General features: G+C 44.1%; 1 protein-coding gene across 3 annotated transcripts in view; it reads left to right on the top strand.

Moving 5' to 3' along the window:
- The window catches only part of USP28 (ubiquitin specific peptidase 28), a 35,658-nt gene that overhangs the window by 19,453 nt on the left and 2,004 nt on the right, over positions 1-14,201 (top strand). The window contains exons 15-25 of one of the 3 annotated variants that reach the window (XM_083588376.1): positions 1,292-1,362; positions 2,334-2,565; positions 4,473-4,661; positions 5,178-5,323; positions 5,485-5,670; positions 6,615-6,710; positions 8,201-8,379; positions 8,744-8,822; positions 10,633-10,712; positions 12,154-12,277; positions 13,175-13,370. In XM_083588376.1, the coding sequence (XP_083444502.1) occupies positions 1,292-1,362; positions 2,334-2,565; positions 4,473-4,661; positions 5,178-5,323; positions 5,485-5,670; positions 6,615-6,710; positions 8,201-8,379; positions 8,744-8,822; positions 10,633-10,712; positions 12,154-12,277; positions 13,175-13,370 (1,578 nt within the window). The remainder of the gene's footprint in view (positions 1-1,291; positions 1,363-2,333; positions 2,566-4,472; positions 4,662-5,177; positions 5,324-5,484; positions 5,671-6,614; positions 6,711-8,200; positions 8,380-8,743; positions 8,823-10,632; positions 10,713-12,153; positions 12,278-13,174; positions 13,371-14,201) is intronic. The other 2 variants (XM_083588377.1, XM_083588378.1) reach the window with 2 other exon arrangements.

Raw genomic sequence — 14,201 nt, 5'->3', positions numbered from 1 at the left:
AGCCACACCTTGGTTTTTGAATGTTTTGGAAGTCGAATGGACTTTCAGAATGGATTGAGTTTGAGAACCAAGGTACCACTGTATTGCGTTTGTTTTTTGTTTTTTTAAATTGTAAGCTTTTACTGTATTTTAAATGGTCCCGGGAGCTTATGGTGAAAGGTGGACAGAAATTAACAACAACAACAACAACTTTCAGTTGGAGCTAGAGTCACTGACTTTCATTGGGTATGTTCAGGGCTGTTCATTCTCTGCCCCATGCCAATGCAAAATAAACAGTGTCAACTTTCATGGAAACATGCTTATTCTAAATTCAGTTATTTCACCTGCTTGCTTCATTTGACGTTTGAAAGCTTAGTAAGTGTTGGCATATTGTAGGATGCAGACTGAGCTGGAGGAGCCTGTATGCTATTATATGTGATGCAGTTTTCACTTGATGATCATCTGCTTTAGAGACCTGCTGAAAGGCAAGAAATAAATACTTTAAATGCAGCCTGCTCTTAATCTGCCTGCACACTTTTGTCTATTAAACCTCCACAGCAATTGAGACTTCTGCAGGTAACCGTATTCTTCACAAAACATCAATAGCCTTGGCAATTTTCATGATTATTTTCTTTATAAATGGAAGTAATTTCTAACTCATTCTTCATTGTTCACCCAATCCCAGAGTGGGATGTGACATTCAAATACAGTAAATGTGAAAATGGACAATATGCTAACAAAGCTACAGCAGCTGAAGCAAGGGCACTCCTTTAGTCAAATGCTTGGGCGAAATCATCATCTGGTACCCTTCTGTGAATAGAATTTTGGAGATAGGAGCTGAACTACTGTAAATCAATGCTTCCAACGTCATTCTCTGAAGCTGCTCTGGAAGAATGGTGTGGTTAGTAGTATCAAAAGCCACTGAGAGATTGAGGAGAATCAACAGAGCTTCACTTCTCCATCTTTCTTCTGATAAAGGCCTAAATTCAGGCTGGAATGGGTCTTCTAGATAATCAGTATCTTCCAAGAATATCTGGAGTTGAGAGGCCCCTCTCTGTTAATCACTTCCTTAAGGAACAAGGCATATGGGCTGAGATATATTAAGATCGTCCAGGTCCAGGGAGAACTTTCAAAGAATGGGTGCACCGGTGCCTCCTTCAAGGCAGCAAGAAACTGCCTGTCATGCAGCAGTGCATGGATTTGAATATGCGCTGTTGCAGATATGGGTAGATATTTGTGTTGTCTGTGTCCTAGAAATGCTTGACAGTTAACGCAAGATCAAACATAAGTATTGAATTGTTTTGATTAACAGACCTGAATGCTTCTATTGCACTGCTTTCCCAATCTATTGACCAGATGTACTCAGATCCTTTGCTTCATCAGGTAGGATATTTTGACTTTTCATTGAGATTATGCTTTTCTGTTCTTGTGCTAGCACTGGTACATGCAAGCAGTGCATGCTGTTAATTGAGTTCATTTAGAATTTTCTTGAAAGTGATATCATCTTATTGGGAGATGGGGCATAACTGCTGTTGCTGAACCTAAAGTAATTCTCTGATCTGTCCATGTAAAACTAGTTTACTAAAGCCCAGCCTTTTCAAGCAGGCGTTTGGATTCTATATGATATCCTGCAAATAATGAAATTACCTTGCTGTGGAATGGTATTGCTAATGGGATTCATTAAAACTTGTTCTTAGACACAGGCACTTTCCATTTTTCTACCTTACGCTATTTCCTGTGCTTGTTTCAGTGAGCTGTAGATGCTGTTGTAAATATTAATAACTGGTGGAGTTGGTTCAGTTTTCTCTCCTTACCCCTTCAAAATACATTACTAGGACCGTTCAGATACTGTACCTTGCTGAAAGACAGAGAGCTGCTTCTTTCATGCTTAGAGGTGTTTCTGCCCTTTTCCTCCAGCACGTAATGAATCAAATGCTGGGTGTGTCCTGGATTATACAGTGTCTGCCTCTTGGCTCCTCATCTTAAAAGGCTTGGGTTTCAAGATTCTGCCATCATATTAGTGGAGTTACGTTGTATAATCCTGGTTTTTTTCCAATAAATGGTTTGTAATCCTCTGTGTCAATCTGCCAAGTGTTTTCTGGGTAGTCGGGCTTTGACCCTTAAAGTTCACACTTGTCACAATGACTCTGAAGCACTGCTTTCTGCCAACTAAAACCATATTACTCTGGGAAGAAAAGAATCTGTCCCTCTCTGTGTGAAGCCAGGATTGTATGAATGGATAGTTCTTAACAGGCACAACAGCTGGGAATGTGCCTGGCTGAATCTGGCCTGAGGTCCTGTTACTTCACCTGCTAAAAATAAGCCTGTTGTGTATGTGTGTGCATATTTTGCAGGTCCCTTACCACTTGCATGCTGTCTTGGTCCATGAAGGCCAGGCCAACGCTGGCCATTACTGGGCCTACATCTACAACCAGCCCCGAAAAAGCTGGCTCAAGTATAATGACATCTCTGTGACAGAGTCGTCTTGGGAAGAACTGGAGAGGGACTCTTTTGGAGGCCTGAGGAACGCCAGTGCCTACTGCCTGATGTACATAAATAAAAAGCTACCACACTTTGCTGCTGCTGGTAAGGACTTTGAAATGCTTATTTGTCTGAGTGATCTTGAGCTATTGGTTCTGTAAGCACTTTTCTGCAATGCACCCAGTCCCTGCTTGTGGCTCATGATTGATTCTTGATTGTATAGGAAGGTCTGTAGGGACTTGGGGTTTGGGCTAAGTGATCTCTTCTAAGCAACTGTTTTTCTAGACGCATCTAGTTGTGTATAGAAATGGTACAGTAAAAAGGGTTCAGTACTGGAGTGCAAGATGTCTAGCCTGCATTTAATGCTGTTTGAAATCACGAGAGAGAGGATGTCTTGACCTCCTTCTGCAATGCAGGAGTGAGTGCTGAGAGTGATCCTAACTGGGCCAAAGTAACAGCCAACATCCATATGGAGACAAGAGATGTTGGCTTAGCCCAGTACATGCTTCCTTCAGGTTGATGATACGCTCTATTCAGATACCTGTCTTCTGGAGCAGTCTAGAAAATTAGCTTGTGCAGGGTAAAACAAGTAAAGAGCATGCAGACAAGCAGTTGACCATTGCCATCTCTCATGGCATCTTCCTCCTTTTCTCTGGAACACTGAAAAGACATCTAGTCCATTGGGGTTTGGGAGGTGGTGTGAAGCACACCTAAGTAGTCCAGCTGATCTCTCACCACCTCTCACCGTCTTTGCCCTGAATGCTGGCGGTTGGAAACCATCATTGGGTGCCAGTTGGATTGAAATGAGGTATTTTATTTTCCCTACTTCCTACATGCATTCCCCATCTTTGCTGTAAGGAGCTCCGGGTGTCCTATATAGTGCTCATCCTTCCATTTTTAACCTCACAACAACCCTGTGCTAGAGGTTAGGCTGAGAGGCCTAGTAACTGGCCCGAGATCACCCCGTTGAGCTTCATGGTCCAGCTGGGTTTTGAATCCTGGTTTTTCAGGTCCTGCTTCTGACATTCTTTAACTATACTGGCTCTAAACCCCATACCAGTTGTGCGTGTTTGGGATAGAAGCAGCTTCAGTTTATTTGTATCTCCCGTTCAGGATTGTTCTGCATCAAAAGGCAGCACAGAGATCATCTTAATAAAATTCCATTCCAACCAACCCTACCCCAATTTAAATGTAGACATGGACCAGAATAAGCATAAGAATTTATAAGAAGCTGAACGAATCCTCCAGGCATCGATGTGCTGACAGAGCAGAGGAGTAATAAATTAGGAGCTAATGGTTTGGGAGGAGTTGGGGCCTTCCCTAGGTCCCTTTGTACATCATTTGCATTTTGAGCCTTAGCAGTAGGTGTGTGGATGTGTAAAAGGTAAAGAACCCCTGGATGATTAAGTCCTGTCAAAGACGACTCTGAGGTTGCAGCACTCATCTCACTTTCAGGCCAAGGGAGCCGGTGTTTGTCCACAGGCAGCTTTCCAGGTCATGTGGTCAGCATGACTAAACTGCTTCTGGTGCAACAGAACACCGTGACGGAAACCAGAATGCACGGAAACGCCGTTTACCTTCCCACCACAGCAATACCTATTTATCTATTTACACTGGCATGCTTTCAAAGTGTTAGGTTGGCAGGGGCTGGGTCGGGGCAATGGGAGCTCACTCCATCGCAGGGATTCGAACCGCCGACCTTCTGATTGGCAAGCCCAAGAGGCTCAATGGTATAGACTACAGTGCCACCCACGTACCGTGGGTGTGTAGCTCCCCCCTGCCCCGATAGGGTGGTGTGTAGACCCAAATCCATTTCTATAACTGTCTGCAACTTCTGTCCAAGGTGCTCAGATAAGTAGGGGTGACCCATAGTATTAATAAACAAAGGTTTCACTGTAGGCTATTATTTCACAAAGTGTTTTGGTTTAATAGTGAGCCCAACAAGTATTCAGAGGTAGGATGCAAGGGGCAAACAAGCACCAGCACCTTCTGGATATTTTCCCTTTGATTAGATTATGTTAATGGGCAGACCCAGAGAGAAGTGGAATCTCTGCCTCTGGAGCTCCAGCACTACATCCAAGAAGACAACTGGAGGCTTGAACAGGAAGTGGCAGAGTGGGAGGAGCAGTCGAACAAGATGGCGCAGATGGATCAGTCATCACCAGCAGAGTCTCAGGACCTCTCTTCTGACTTGGGACAAGGTGAGAAAAGCAGTCAATCTCTTTGCGTGCCTCTCCCAATGCCGGTTGTTCAGCCCTCTGGCTTACTGGATCGCTGAGAGTGACGAGGCAGTCCCGGTGCTTAAATTTCTATAAGAAGCCCTGTGTGGACTTTACCTCCCGTGTTGACTTGCCCTATGTATTGAGATGATTTTCAGAGGTTCTTCCAAAGCCCCTGCCATTTAGAGGTAATGCAGATTGGTTGCTATCTGTAGAATTCCCTCACTGAGGATGATCCTTGGCACCAGCCTTGTTATCTTTTTATTCTTCCAGATTTATTAATGCATTACTTATAAGACACAGGCTGCTGTTTTTGTCCCGCTCATTGGAAGCATTGCTCAAAAGGTAGAATATAAATCTTTGCCCTCCCACACAAGCTGTAGCTCAAGGCCAGGCACGACCCAGGTTCTAACATTTTGTCTAGTTCTCATGTTTTTCTAAATGTCTTGCTGGACGTAGAGAGTAAATTGTACACTACGCTTATTTTTCTCTCCTCAGAAAGATCTTGTTCCTCCAGCTCTGAACGGATGGCACATTCCCTCTCCTCCGAACATGCCATGATTGCCAAGGAACAGACGGCTCAAGCCATTGCCAAGACAGCTGATGCATATGAGAAGGCTGGTGGATTGGCAGCTCTTGACAAGGTGAAAATAGCAATTGTTGGGCTTCTGGACCTTTGTAGCCACCCTTTTCCATGCCTCTGCTCCCTGCCTCCTCTTGTTTGAACTTTTTTTTTGCTTTGCTGGCCTGCCTTTCATTTCCCTTTCTGATTTCTTTCTGTTTTCTTATCTCTGTGTGACAACAGTCAAAGGAGGCAGAACCAGTGCAGCACCTCCCAGAAGAAGCAAACCCCACCACTCAGGCAGAAGATCCACAGGATGCTAAGGGGATGGAGCTTTCTGCCCCACCCAGCTCACAGATCTCTGAAGTGGATATCCCCAGTGTGGGAAAGATTCTAGTTAGATCAGATGCAGATGGATATAATGAAGAGGTACACAGCTATGTGTCTGTGTGTCTTTTTTGCAGCAAGCAAAAATGTTGGGGATGAGCATCTTTCATTCTGAGGCATTGCGAACTAGGGAAGATGCCAGACACTGCCCTCTTTCCCATTTCAGATGGGTTGTGCTTGGAAGTAAACATCCCAGAGCTGTCTCTCAAACCATCCAAATGGTGGGGCTTAGGATTGTAGACTTTCCAACCAGTGGTTTGGTTTCTTTGACATGAGAGTACTCCCCAAGGTTGCTCACTTAAAAATAAAAATACTAAAGCTACCAAGGTCTTTTTGCCATCCAAGGCCGCAGCTGGTGAAGCCACATAACATTCTGAAAACATGGCAGCAGCCCTAGTCTTTTGACTGCTCTCCTGTGCACGGAAGCAATCCTGACAGCACCATCATGTTTGTCTCTGGATTGAATGGACAGTATGTTTTAGGCCTTGGGATTTTCAGCATGTGAGTGAGGACTGGTAGGTTAAGTAAGCCAGTTGCTAGCAACCTGCTGTGGAGTAGGTGGACCTGTGCATGATGCCACTGTCATCCCATACAGGAAACGGGCATGGGTCAGGACTTGGGTGATGTATCTCTGCATCCCCTTAATTGCCCTTAATTCCTGCTCATCTTTCATTAGACCCTCTCAATGCATATGTGGACACTTAAGTCATAGTTGGTAGAGGGGTGAACAAATGTTTGAACAGATCAAAGTAACTTAACAATCATGAAGGGCAATCTTCAGCTGGTTGCTTCCATGACCATACTGGTTGGGGCTGATGGGAGTTGCAGTTCAGAATTCAAACATCTGGAAGGCCCCAGATATGGAAGAAGATAGAACCCTGACTCTGGACTCTGCATGTCTTAGCTCTTACCTGTTCCGACTCTTTCATCGTGTAGCATTTTTCATTTTTCCTCTCTCCATCTTTCTTTTTTCTTCTTTCTGTCAGATGATGCTCAGTCCTGCCATGCAAGGTGTGATCCTGGCTATTGCTAAAGCCCGTCAAACCTTTGATCGGGATGGGTCTGAAGCAGGGCTAGTTAAGGTACTATTGTACACATTGGCCTCTTGGCAGCAGAGAAATGCAATGAAACATTGGCTACGGATGTCACAAGGCTGTTCCTTTGTTTTTCCACCCTGCGATGTCTTGATTGCAGAGATCATTTGTTCCATCGCAAGAGGTTGATATCCTGTGACGTTGCTTGCTCCCCCATCCACTTTGAGGAAGCAGGTCTTCCCAGGAATCTTCTTAATATCTGTCCTCCACTGAGATAACAAGACTGCTGCTGCTCTTAAAGCATAAACATTCCACTCTGAGTAGAAGTTTATTGGATGCTCACCAAAGTGCAGCTCCCTCCACTACCGCTATTAGATATATATATTACAAGGTGTGGTCTTCTCATGACCAAGGGAAGCACTGGATTGGCTTGTGAAGCTTCTTTCTAGTCCTAGAGAGGGTGGCATCCTGATTTTCCTTCATTCATCCCTCCTCTACATAAGGAGGGCTTCTCCCTGTAGTTAGAAAACTTAGAACCTAGAGATAACCATTTATCCTATTCTGCTTTTTCCCCTGCTTGGGGGTATTGTTAGGGGTTGAGGGGGCAGGGATTGCTGCTTTTATTGATATTTTTGTATATTTATTTTAGATCTTATGATTTTTCTGCAAATTCTTTAATTCGGTTGTACTTTTTGATGTTTTATTTATTGTTTATGACCACTTTTGTTATATTTGTAATTGTGCAGGGTTTTTTTTACATGTTGTAAGCCACCTTGAGTGTGGTTTTAACCTTGGAAAGGCAACATATAAATAAAACGATGCATTTGTGTATGTATATTGTTAAGAAATCTTTTGTCTGGTATCCATTGAGCCTGTTTCTCAGCTGTAGAATTCTCCAAATGAGGACTCGTGTTTCTAGCTCAGGTTCTGGACATCTCAAGAAATCTTGCTGTCTCAAAGTGGATAGGTGGAAATTGCCCATCTTTCAGGAAATCCACTGAATGATTGGTGAAGGCCAATGAGCTGGGAATTTTCTTAGTAGCCCTGCAGCCTTCTGGAAACAGGCTAAAGTGCCAACTGCCGTCAGAAGCAAAACTTGCATCATTATTATTATTATTATTATTATTATTATTATTATTATTATTAATGTTTATTGAGTTTATATACCGTCCTATACCCGGAGTCTCAGGGCAGTTCACAGAAAAGATCACAACAATTGTAGAGATCAGTTTGTTCCTGTTGTTGGAGTTGTGCGCTGAATAAAATCCTTGGTATTGCCTAGATCATATGGCACTAGCTTTTGCGTACCAATTCCAAGGAGCTACTTTGACATGGTTGGAGCAAGGCCCTCATGACGGTCATCTGCAGAGCAAGACCTTGCAGTTGCTTGGCTTCATAGGACTTTAATTTCAGCACATCCAGCTTAAGTTGGTCATGAGCAGCTTTTTGATAAGAATGTCCCTCAAAGTCTAAGAATTGCTTGCATTGTGGATTCATAATTGTCAGGCTGATATTGTTCTAATTCTTGGCTTTATTAGGCATTCCATGAAGAATACTCCAGGCTGTACTCGCTGTCAACAGAGACTCCAACACCACAAAATGACCCCCGGCTTCAGCACGTCCTAGTTTACTTCCTGCAGAACAATGCGCCAAAGCAAGTGGTGGAACGGACTCTTCTGGAGCAGTTTGCAGACAAAAACCTCAGCTATGATGAAAGGTTTGTTCAGAACACGTAAGCTGGAATGTCTTCTGTGTGAATAAAGGAAGGGCACAGAATTGTTTTGAAAGTGCTATATGGGGGCTTTGTTTGGTAGGAGTGGTGTTCAGTGACTTTGGTAGCACTGATCAGTATTAGATGGTTAAAGAGATTTTTATTGTTCTGTGTTTTAGCTCTCCATTTCTAACTTGCATTTCCCCCTCAATGGGCCAAGAAGGCAGCTTCCAGCAAGTCCGCGCTGCTTGCATTTCTAAAATATATAGATGTAATATCAAAACAAGCTAAATCTAAGAGATGTTTCAGTTGACATTCTCTGGCTTTTGGGTGTCCCTTCACTTAGCTTTCTCCTCCTTTCCGTGAACAGATCGATTAGCATTATGAAGGTAGCTCGAGCTAAGTTGAAAGAGATTGGACCTGATGAGGTGGACATGGAAGAGTATAAGGTAAGGAGCCTTAGCTCTAAAGTTTTAGGTCTGGTTTATATCTTTGTGTCAAAGCTGCAGCCTAATAGTTAGGTGAGCAAATGCTACTCTTATGACCAAAAAAGTAAAATCTGTTTCCTTCAGATAAGTGGTGATCACTTAGTTTCTTCAGAGCTGTGTTTTGAGGGTTACTCGCTCTCTCTGAGATGTCTATATTTCCTCTTGCCCTGTCCCCTATCCTGGATAAAATCTGTTCCACACATAAAACAGTAGCAGAAATAAGAGTGCCCTGCCTCCCCCCCCCCCCGCATCCCATTTAGGTATTATGGTAAATTTAGTAGCATTCTGTTCATCCATTTTCAGTAGAAATGTGTCTACAGCATTTTTAAAGTGTCTTGCTTGCTGAGACACTACAGAGTGTTTCAGGTGCTCCCTTTGCTGTCTTGTAGAGATTCTGCTTCACATTCACGTCAGGATTCATCTGAATCCAACGGACAGCCATACTGCATATACCCAAAATGAGGGTAAAGTGCATAATAAAGGTAAAGGAACCCCTGACCATTAGGTCCAGTCGTGACCGACTCTGGGGTTGCGGCGCTCATCTCGCTTTATTGGCCGAGGGAGCCGGCATATAGCTTCCGGGTCATGTGGCCAGCATGACTAAGCCGCTTCTGGCAAACCAGAGCAGCGCACGGAAATGGCATTTACCTTCCCGCCGGAAGGTAAATTACCTATTTATCTTCTTGCACTTTGACATGCTTTTGGACTGCTAGGTTGGCAGGAGCAGGGACCGAGCAACGGGAGCTCACCCTGTCTCGGGGATTCAAACCGCCGACCTTCTGATCGGCAAGCCCTAGGCTCTGTGGTTTAACCCACAGCGCCACCCGCATCCCAAAAAGTGCATAATAGGTAAAGGTAAATAAAGGGACCACTGACCATTAGGTCCAGTCGTGGAAGACTCTAGGGCTGCGGTGCTCATCTCGCTTTACTGGCCAAGGGAGCTTCCGGGTCATGTGGCCAGCATGACTAAGCTGCTTCTGGCGAACCAGAGCAGCACACGGAATAGGTATCTTGTAATTAGTAAGTGGGCTATGATTCCTGCCTCTCTCCACCTGGCCTAGGGCAGGGCCTGACAGGCTTCATAAGAACTGCTGCTTCTGCTGCTGCCCAGCAAGGACTGGGGTATTTTGGGGAAAATTTTGACAGGAGCTTTTGCTGTTATTGTTACTATTTTTTTGTATATTTTTATGTGGAAATGGTTCAGTTTGGTTATGTAGTCTTGATGTGTGTTATTTGTTTTTATGACTGCTTTGCTATGTTTGTAACTGTAAATCTTTTCATATTGTAAGCCGCCTTGAGCGTTCTTTTAACTGTGGAAAGGTGGCATACAAATAAAATGATGATGATGATGATGATTACCGTATTTTTTCCGTGTATTAGACAAGGTTTTTTGACTCAGAAATCTTGTCCAAAAACAGGGGTTGTCCTATACACGGATGGGGGGGGGGGGGGAGAAAAGTGGCACTCGCCAGTTGGCGGGAGCGCAACTTCCCATGATGCCGCTGCACCTGGGAAACGATCTAGGGAGTGTTTTCTGCCCGCAGCTGCATGGGGGGAGAAGCTCAACAACTTTGGACCATCTCCCTTCATTTTCTTAAAATTGAGTCCCCCAAACTAAGTCGTCTTATACATGGGGACGTCTTATAGATGGAAAAATGTGGTGCCCAAAAGCAACAAGAGAAAAGGAGCAATATGAGAAAAGCCAGGTGTGAATAAAGTGGGACTTACTGAACCATTAATGGATTGTGACCATTTTCTTTTTCCGGCACAGAAATGGCACGAAGACTACAGTTTGTTTCGCAAAGTATCTATTTACCTCTTAACAGGCTTGGAACTGTATCAGAATAAACAGTAAGTTTGTGTAAATTGTTTCTAAAGGTTGTGATGAAGATTTGAAGGGTAGCTGAGGATTGGTGGATGTATTCTTAGACCCAACACAAGGCTGAAATCTGTGGTGGTGCATCATAGCAAGTAGAAATTAGGGACGACTTGAGTGGGGAAGTACAGTGGTACCTCTGGATGCAAACGGGATCCATTCCGGAGCACCGTTCACATCCTGAAGAGAACGCAACCCGCATCTGCACGGGTCGCGATTTACAGCTTCTGCGCATGCGCGTGACGTCATTTTGAGCATCTGCGCATGCGCGAGAGGTGAAACCCGGAAGTAACGTGTTCCGTTACTTCTGGGTCGCCGCGGAGCACAACCCGAAAACGCTCAACCTGAAGCAACTTTAACCCGAGGTATGACTGTACTACTTTTCCACTGTGTATAATCATAATAATAATTTATTATTTATCCCCCATCCATCCCTGGGCGGCTTCCAGCAAAATATTAAAATACATGATGTTTCCACTTCCGCATCTGTATCTTCTCATGAATACTTTGGCTCAAAAGGTTTCATTTTGTCTGGAGAGGTGAATCAGTAAGATTCCAGCAAGCTTGGACAAGCCTTATTCTAATGGACACATAAGGATGGTGAAGAAGGGTGGTGCTAGGATGCTTGTGGTAATCCCTCATGCACTGAGGGGAGAGCAGGAACTTCTGAACAGGATACAGTTGTGTTCCTGTGAATTTTGGTCAATGTGCTAGTTTGTGGGCCAGCTCTTACTAGGCAGCTGTCCTCCTACAGAGTGGTGCATGGGCTACACTGAGAAAATGTTCCTAGCTCATTTAAGCAAAGCATCCCTTCCCAGTTATTTGTATTCCAGAAGGGCTTCTTTTCTGAACACAGGGAAGTAGTTAAGTAGGTATAGCCAGTGCTTTTTTAGGGGTACTCTCATTTTGACTCAAGAAAATCACCATTTTATAGTTCAAATCAGGAAAAAATAAATACAGTAAATGGACAAAAGTACAAAGAACATGCATTACCTCATATTACACAGCTCACAGTCACTTCCACATTGACATGAGGTTGTGTGCACTAACATCTTCCCGATTCCTCTGCTAGATTCCAACTCCTACTTCACACATTAAAACGCTCGCTTCCATCTGAGATTCAAGAAACATTGTGACAGGAAATGAGGCTGCCATTGGGGGTAGCAACAGAACTGACAATTCACCGTGCTAGAGAAGAAACTAAAATATTTTGGTTTCTTCCATTAGATTCACAAAACGCTTAGGGGTATGTGTTACCCCAGCGTACCCCCATAAAAAAGCACTGGGTATAGCCATGTGTCCCAAGCAAGTATAAGAGCTATGAATGGCTGCTGTAGTTTGCAGTAAATGTTTGCATGCACAACCTGTTTTAATTTCGAAGATTGCAACTCTCACCCTCTTTCCTATTCTTATAAGGTACTATGAAGCTCTGACCTATCTGGTGTATGCCTATCAGAGCAATCTGACCTTGCGGAGGAAGGGAGCCAACAGAGGCGCCAATGCATCTTTAATTGCTCTGTACAGAAGAAAATGTCTCTTGGTTGGTATTAACCCCTTCTCCCCTCCCACCACCCCTTCAAGGAGCTTGCTGGTAGAATGATCCACTTCCAAATCATTGCTTTGTTTTCCATCTTATTCTCATGTGCAGATCCAATTCTTTATAGAAATGGAGTTCACTGCTTTAATACACTGTTCTCCTCACAGTGCCATTGCTCTTCCTTGCATAGTTTTAATTTTCTGGTGGTCTTGGCTCTTATATGGGTGCTGCTTTCTCCATTCTTTGACTTTATAGTATGCTAAGGGACGCGGGTGGCGCTGTAGTCTAAACCACTGAGCCTCTTGGGCCTGCCAATCAGAAGGTTGGCAGTTCGAATCCCCACAATAGGGTGAGCTCCCATCGCTCTGTCCCAGCTCCTGCCAGCCTAGCAGTTTGAAAGCATGCCAGTGCAAGTAGATAAAATAGGTACCACTGTGGCGAGAAGGTAAACATTGTTTCTGTGCATTCTGGTTTCCATCACGGTATTCTGTTGCACCAGAAGCAATTTAGTCCTGCTCGTCACATGACCCGGAACGCAGTCTGTGGGCAAATGCCGGCTTCCTTGGCCTGAAAGCGAAATGAGCACCGCAACCCCATAGTCGCCTTTGACTGGACATAACCATCCAGGGGTCCTTTACCTTTATAGTGTGCTCTATCTTTTGTTTCCTGAATGGATTAGTGAAAACCTCTCAGGTTGGGGCATTTTGCAGGGAGGGGAATATCTGGCAGATGTTTGGGCTCTTTTTTGCCATGGCAATGTAAAAACAAGCAAACAAAAACCCCTAAATGTTCAGCTGCACTCTCAAACTTGCCACAGGAAGCATTGCGGAAAGTGCCAGACACCAGGCTGAGCTGTTGCCAAAGACCTATAAATGTCTTTCTCATATTGCTTTGCCACAGAAGTTGAACGATGCTGCAGCAGCTCTGTTTGAAAGTAGCAATGAGTTGAGCGTGGATGAAGGTGTGAACATCTTGAATGAGCTGATCATCCCCTGCATGCACCTCCTCATCAGCAATGATACCTCAAAGGATGACCTAGATGCCGTTGAGGTCATGAGAAATCGTTGGTGTGCTTACCTGGGAAAGGACATGAATGGTAAGAATTCATGTCCAGGTAAGAGGGTCCTGGACCTCTTACTCTGTGCTGCTATCATCCTATCTCTTGCCTAGTATTGCTAGTCTTTGTGTACCTTCTGACTGTTTTTCTAAAGACTGTCAGTAAAATGCCCTTGCACAATTCAGATAATCCGCAACATTTGCATTTTGCTTAGCCCTAAAGCCAAGGTGGCAAATGTGGCCATCCAGATGCCGGCTGGACTACAGCTCCTATCATATCTGGCTATTGACCATGCTGGCTGAGGCTGCTGGGAGTTGGAGTTCAACAGCATCTGGTGGGCTACAGCATCTAAAGTTTACTGGAGAGACTGCCTTCTTGAATTACTAGATCTTTGTGTTCAAAATATGGGATTTGATTCTTTCATTTCCCCTCTTGTTCGCAAGTAGAAGTAACACCTGCCTCTCAACAGTCATACTTGTATGGGGCGTTCCAGTTATAGCAGCTTGCTGTGTACGCCAAGCAGCATTCTCCTCGGATGAGGAATGATAGAAAATGTTTTGTTGTTGCCAGAAATTACTTGCACATGTTGCATCTGTACCTGGCACATCCTGTGACCAAAGGTACACACTGATCAGAAAACTTACTTTTAAATCTTCACGTGGCATGTCAGTCTTTACCCCAGAGATTCCGGGGGCAGGGGGCAGAATGGAGTAATAAGAGGCAACTATGTGTGAGATGATGATGATGATGATGATTACTGAACATACTGTGAATTAAAATAAGCACACATGACCTGGAAGTTAATGTGTTGTGCATTTTTCTTTGCTAGATTTTAATAAATTGGTTAAACTTTGTTCACTTCAGCCAGCA

The sequence above is a fragment of the Podarcis filfolensis genome (genome assembly GCF_964270895.1).
Source record: "Podarcis filfolensis genome assembly, chromosome: 15".
In the NCBI taxonomy this organism is placed as follows: domain Eukaryota; kingdom Metazoa; phylum Chordata; class Lepidosauria; order Squamata; family Lacertidae; genus Podarcis; species Podarcis filfolensis.
Note: the sequence above shows the minus strand (reverse complement) of the source record. Positions and strands in the feature narration are given on the sequence as shown.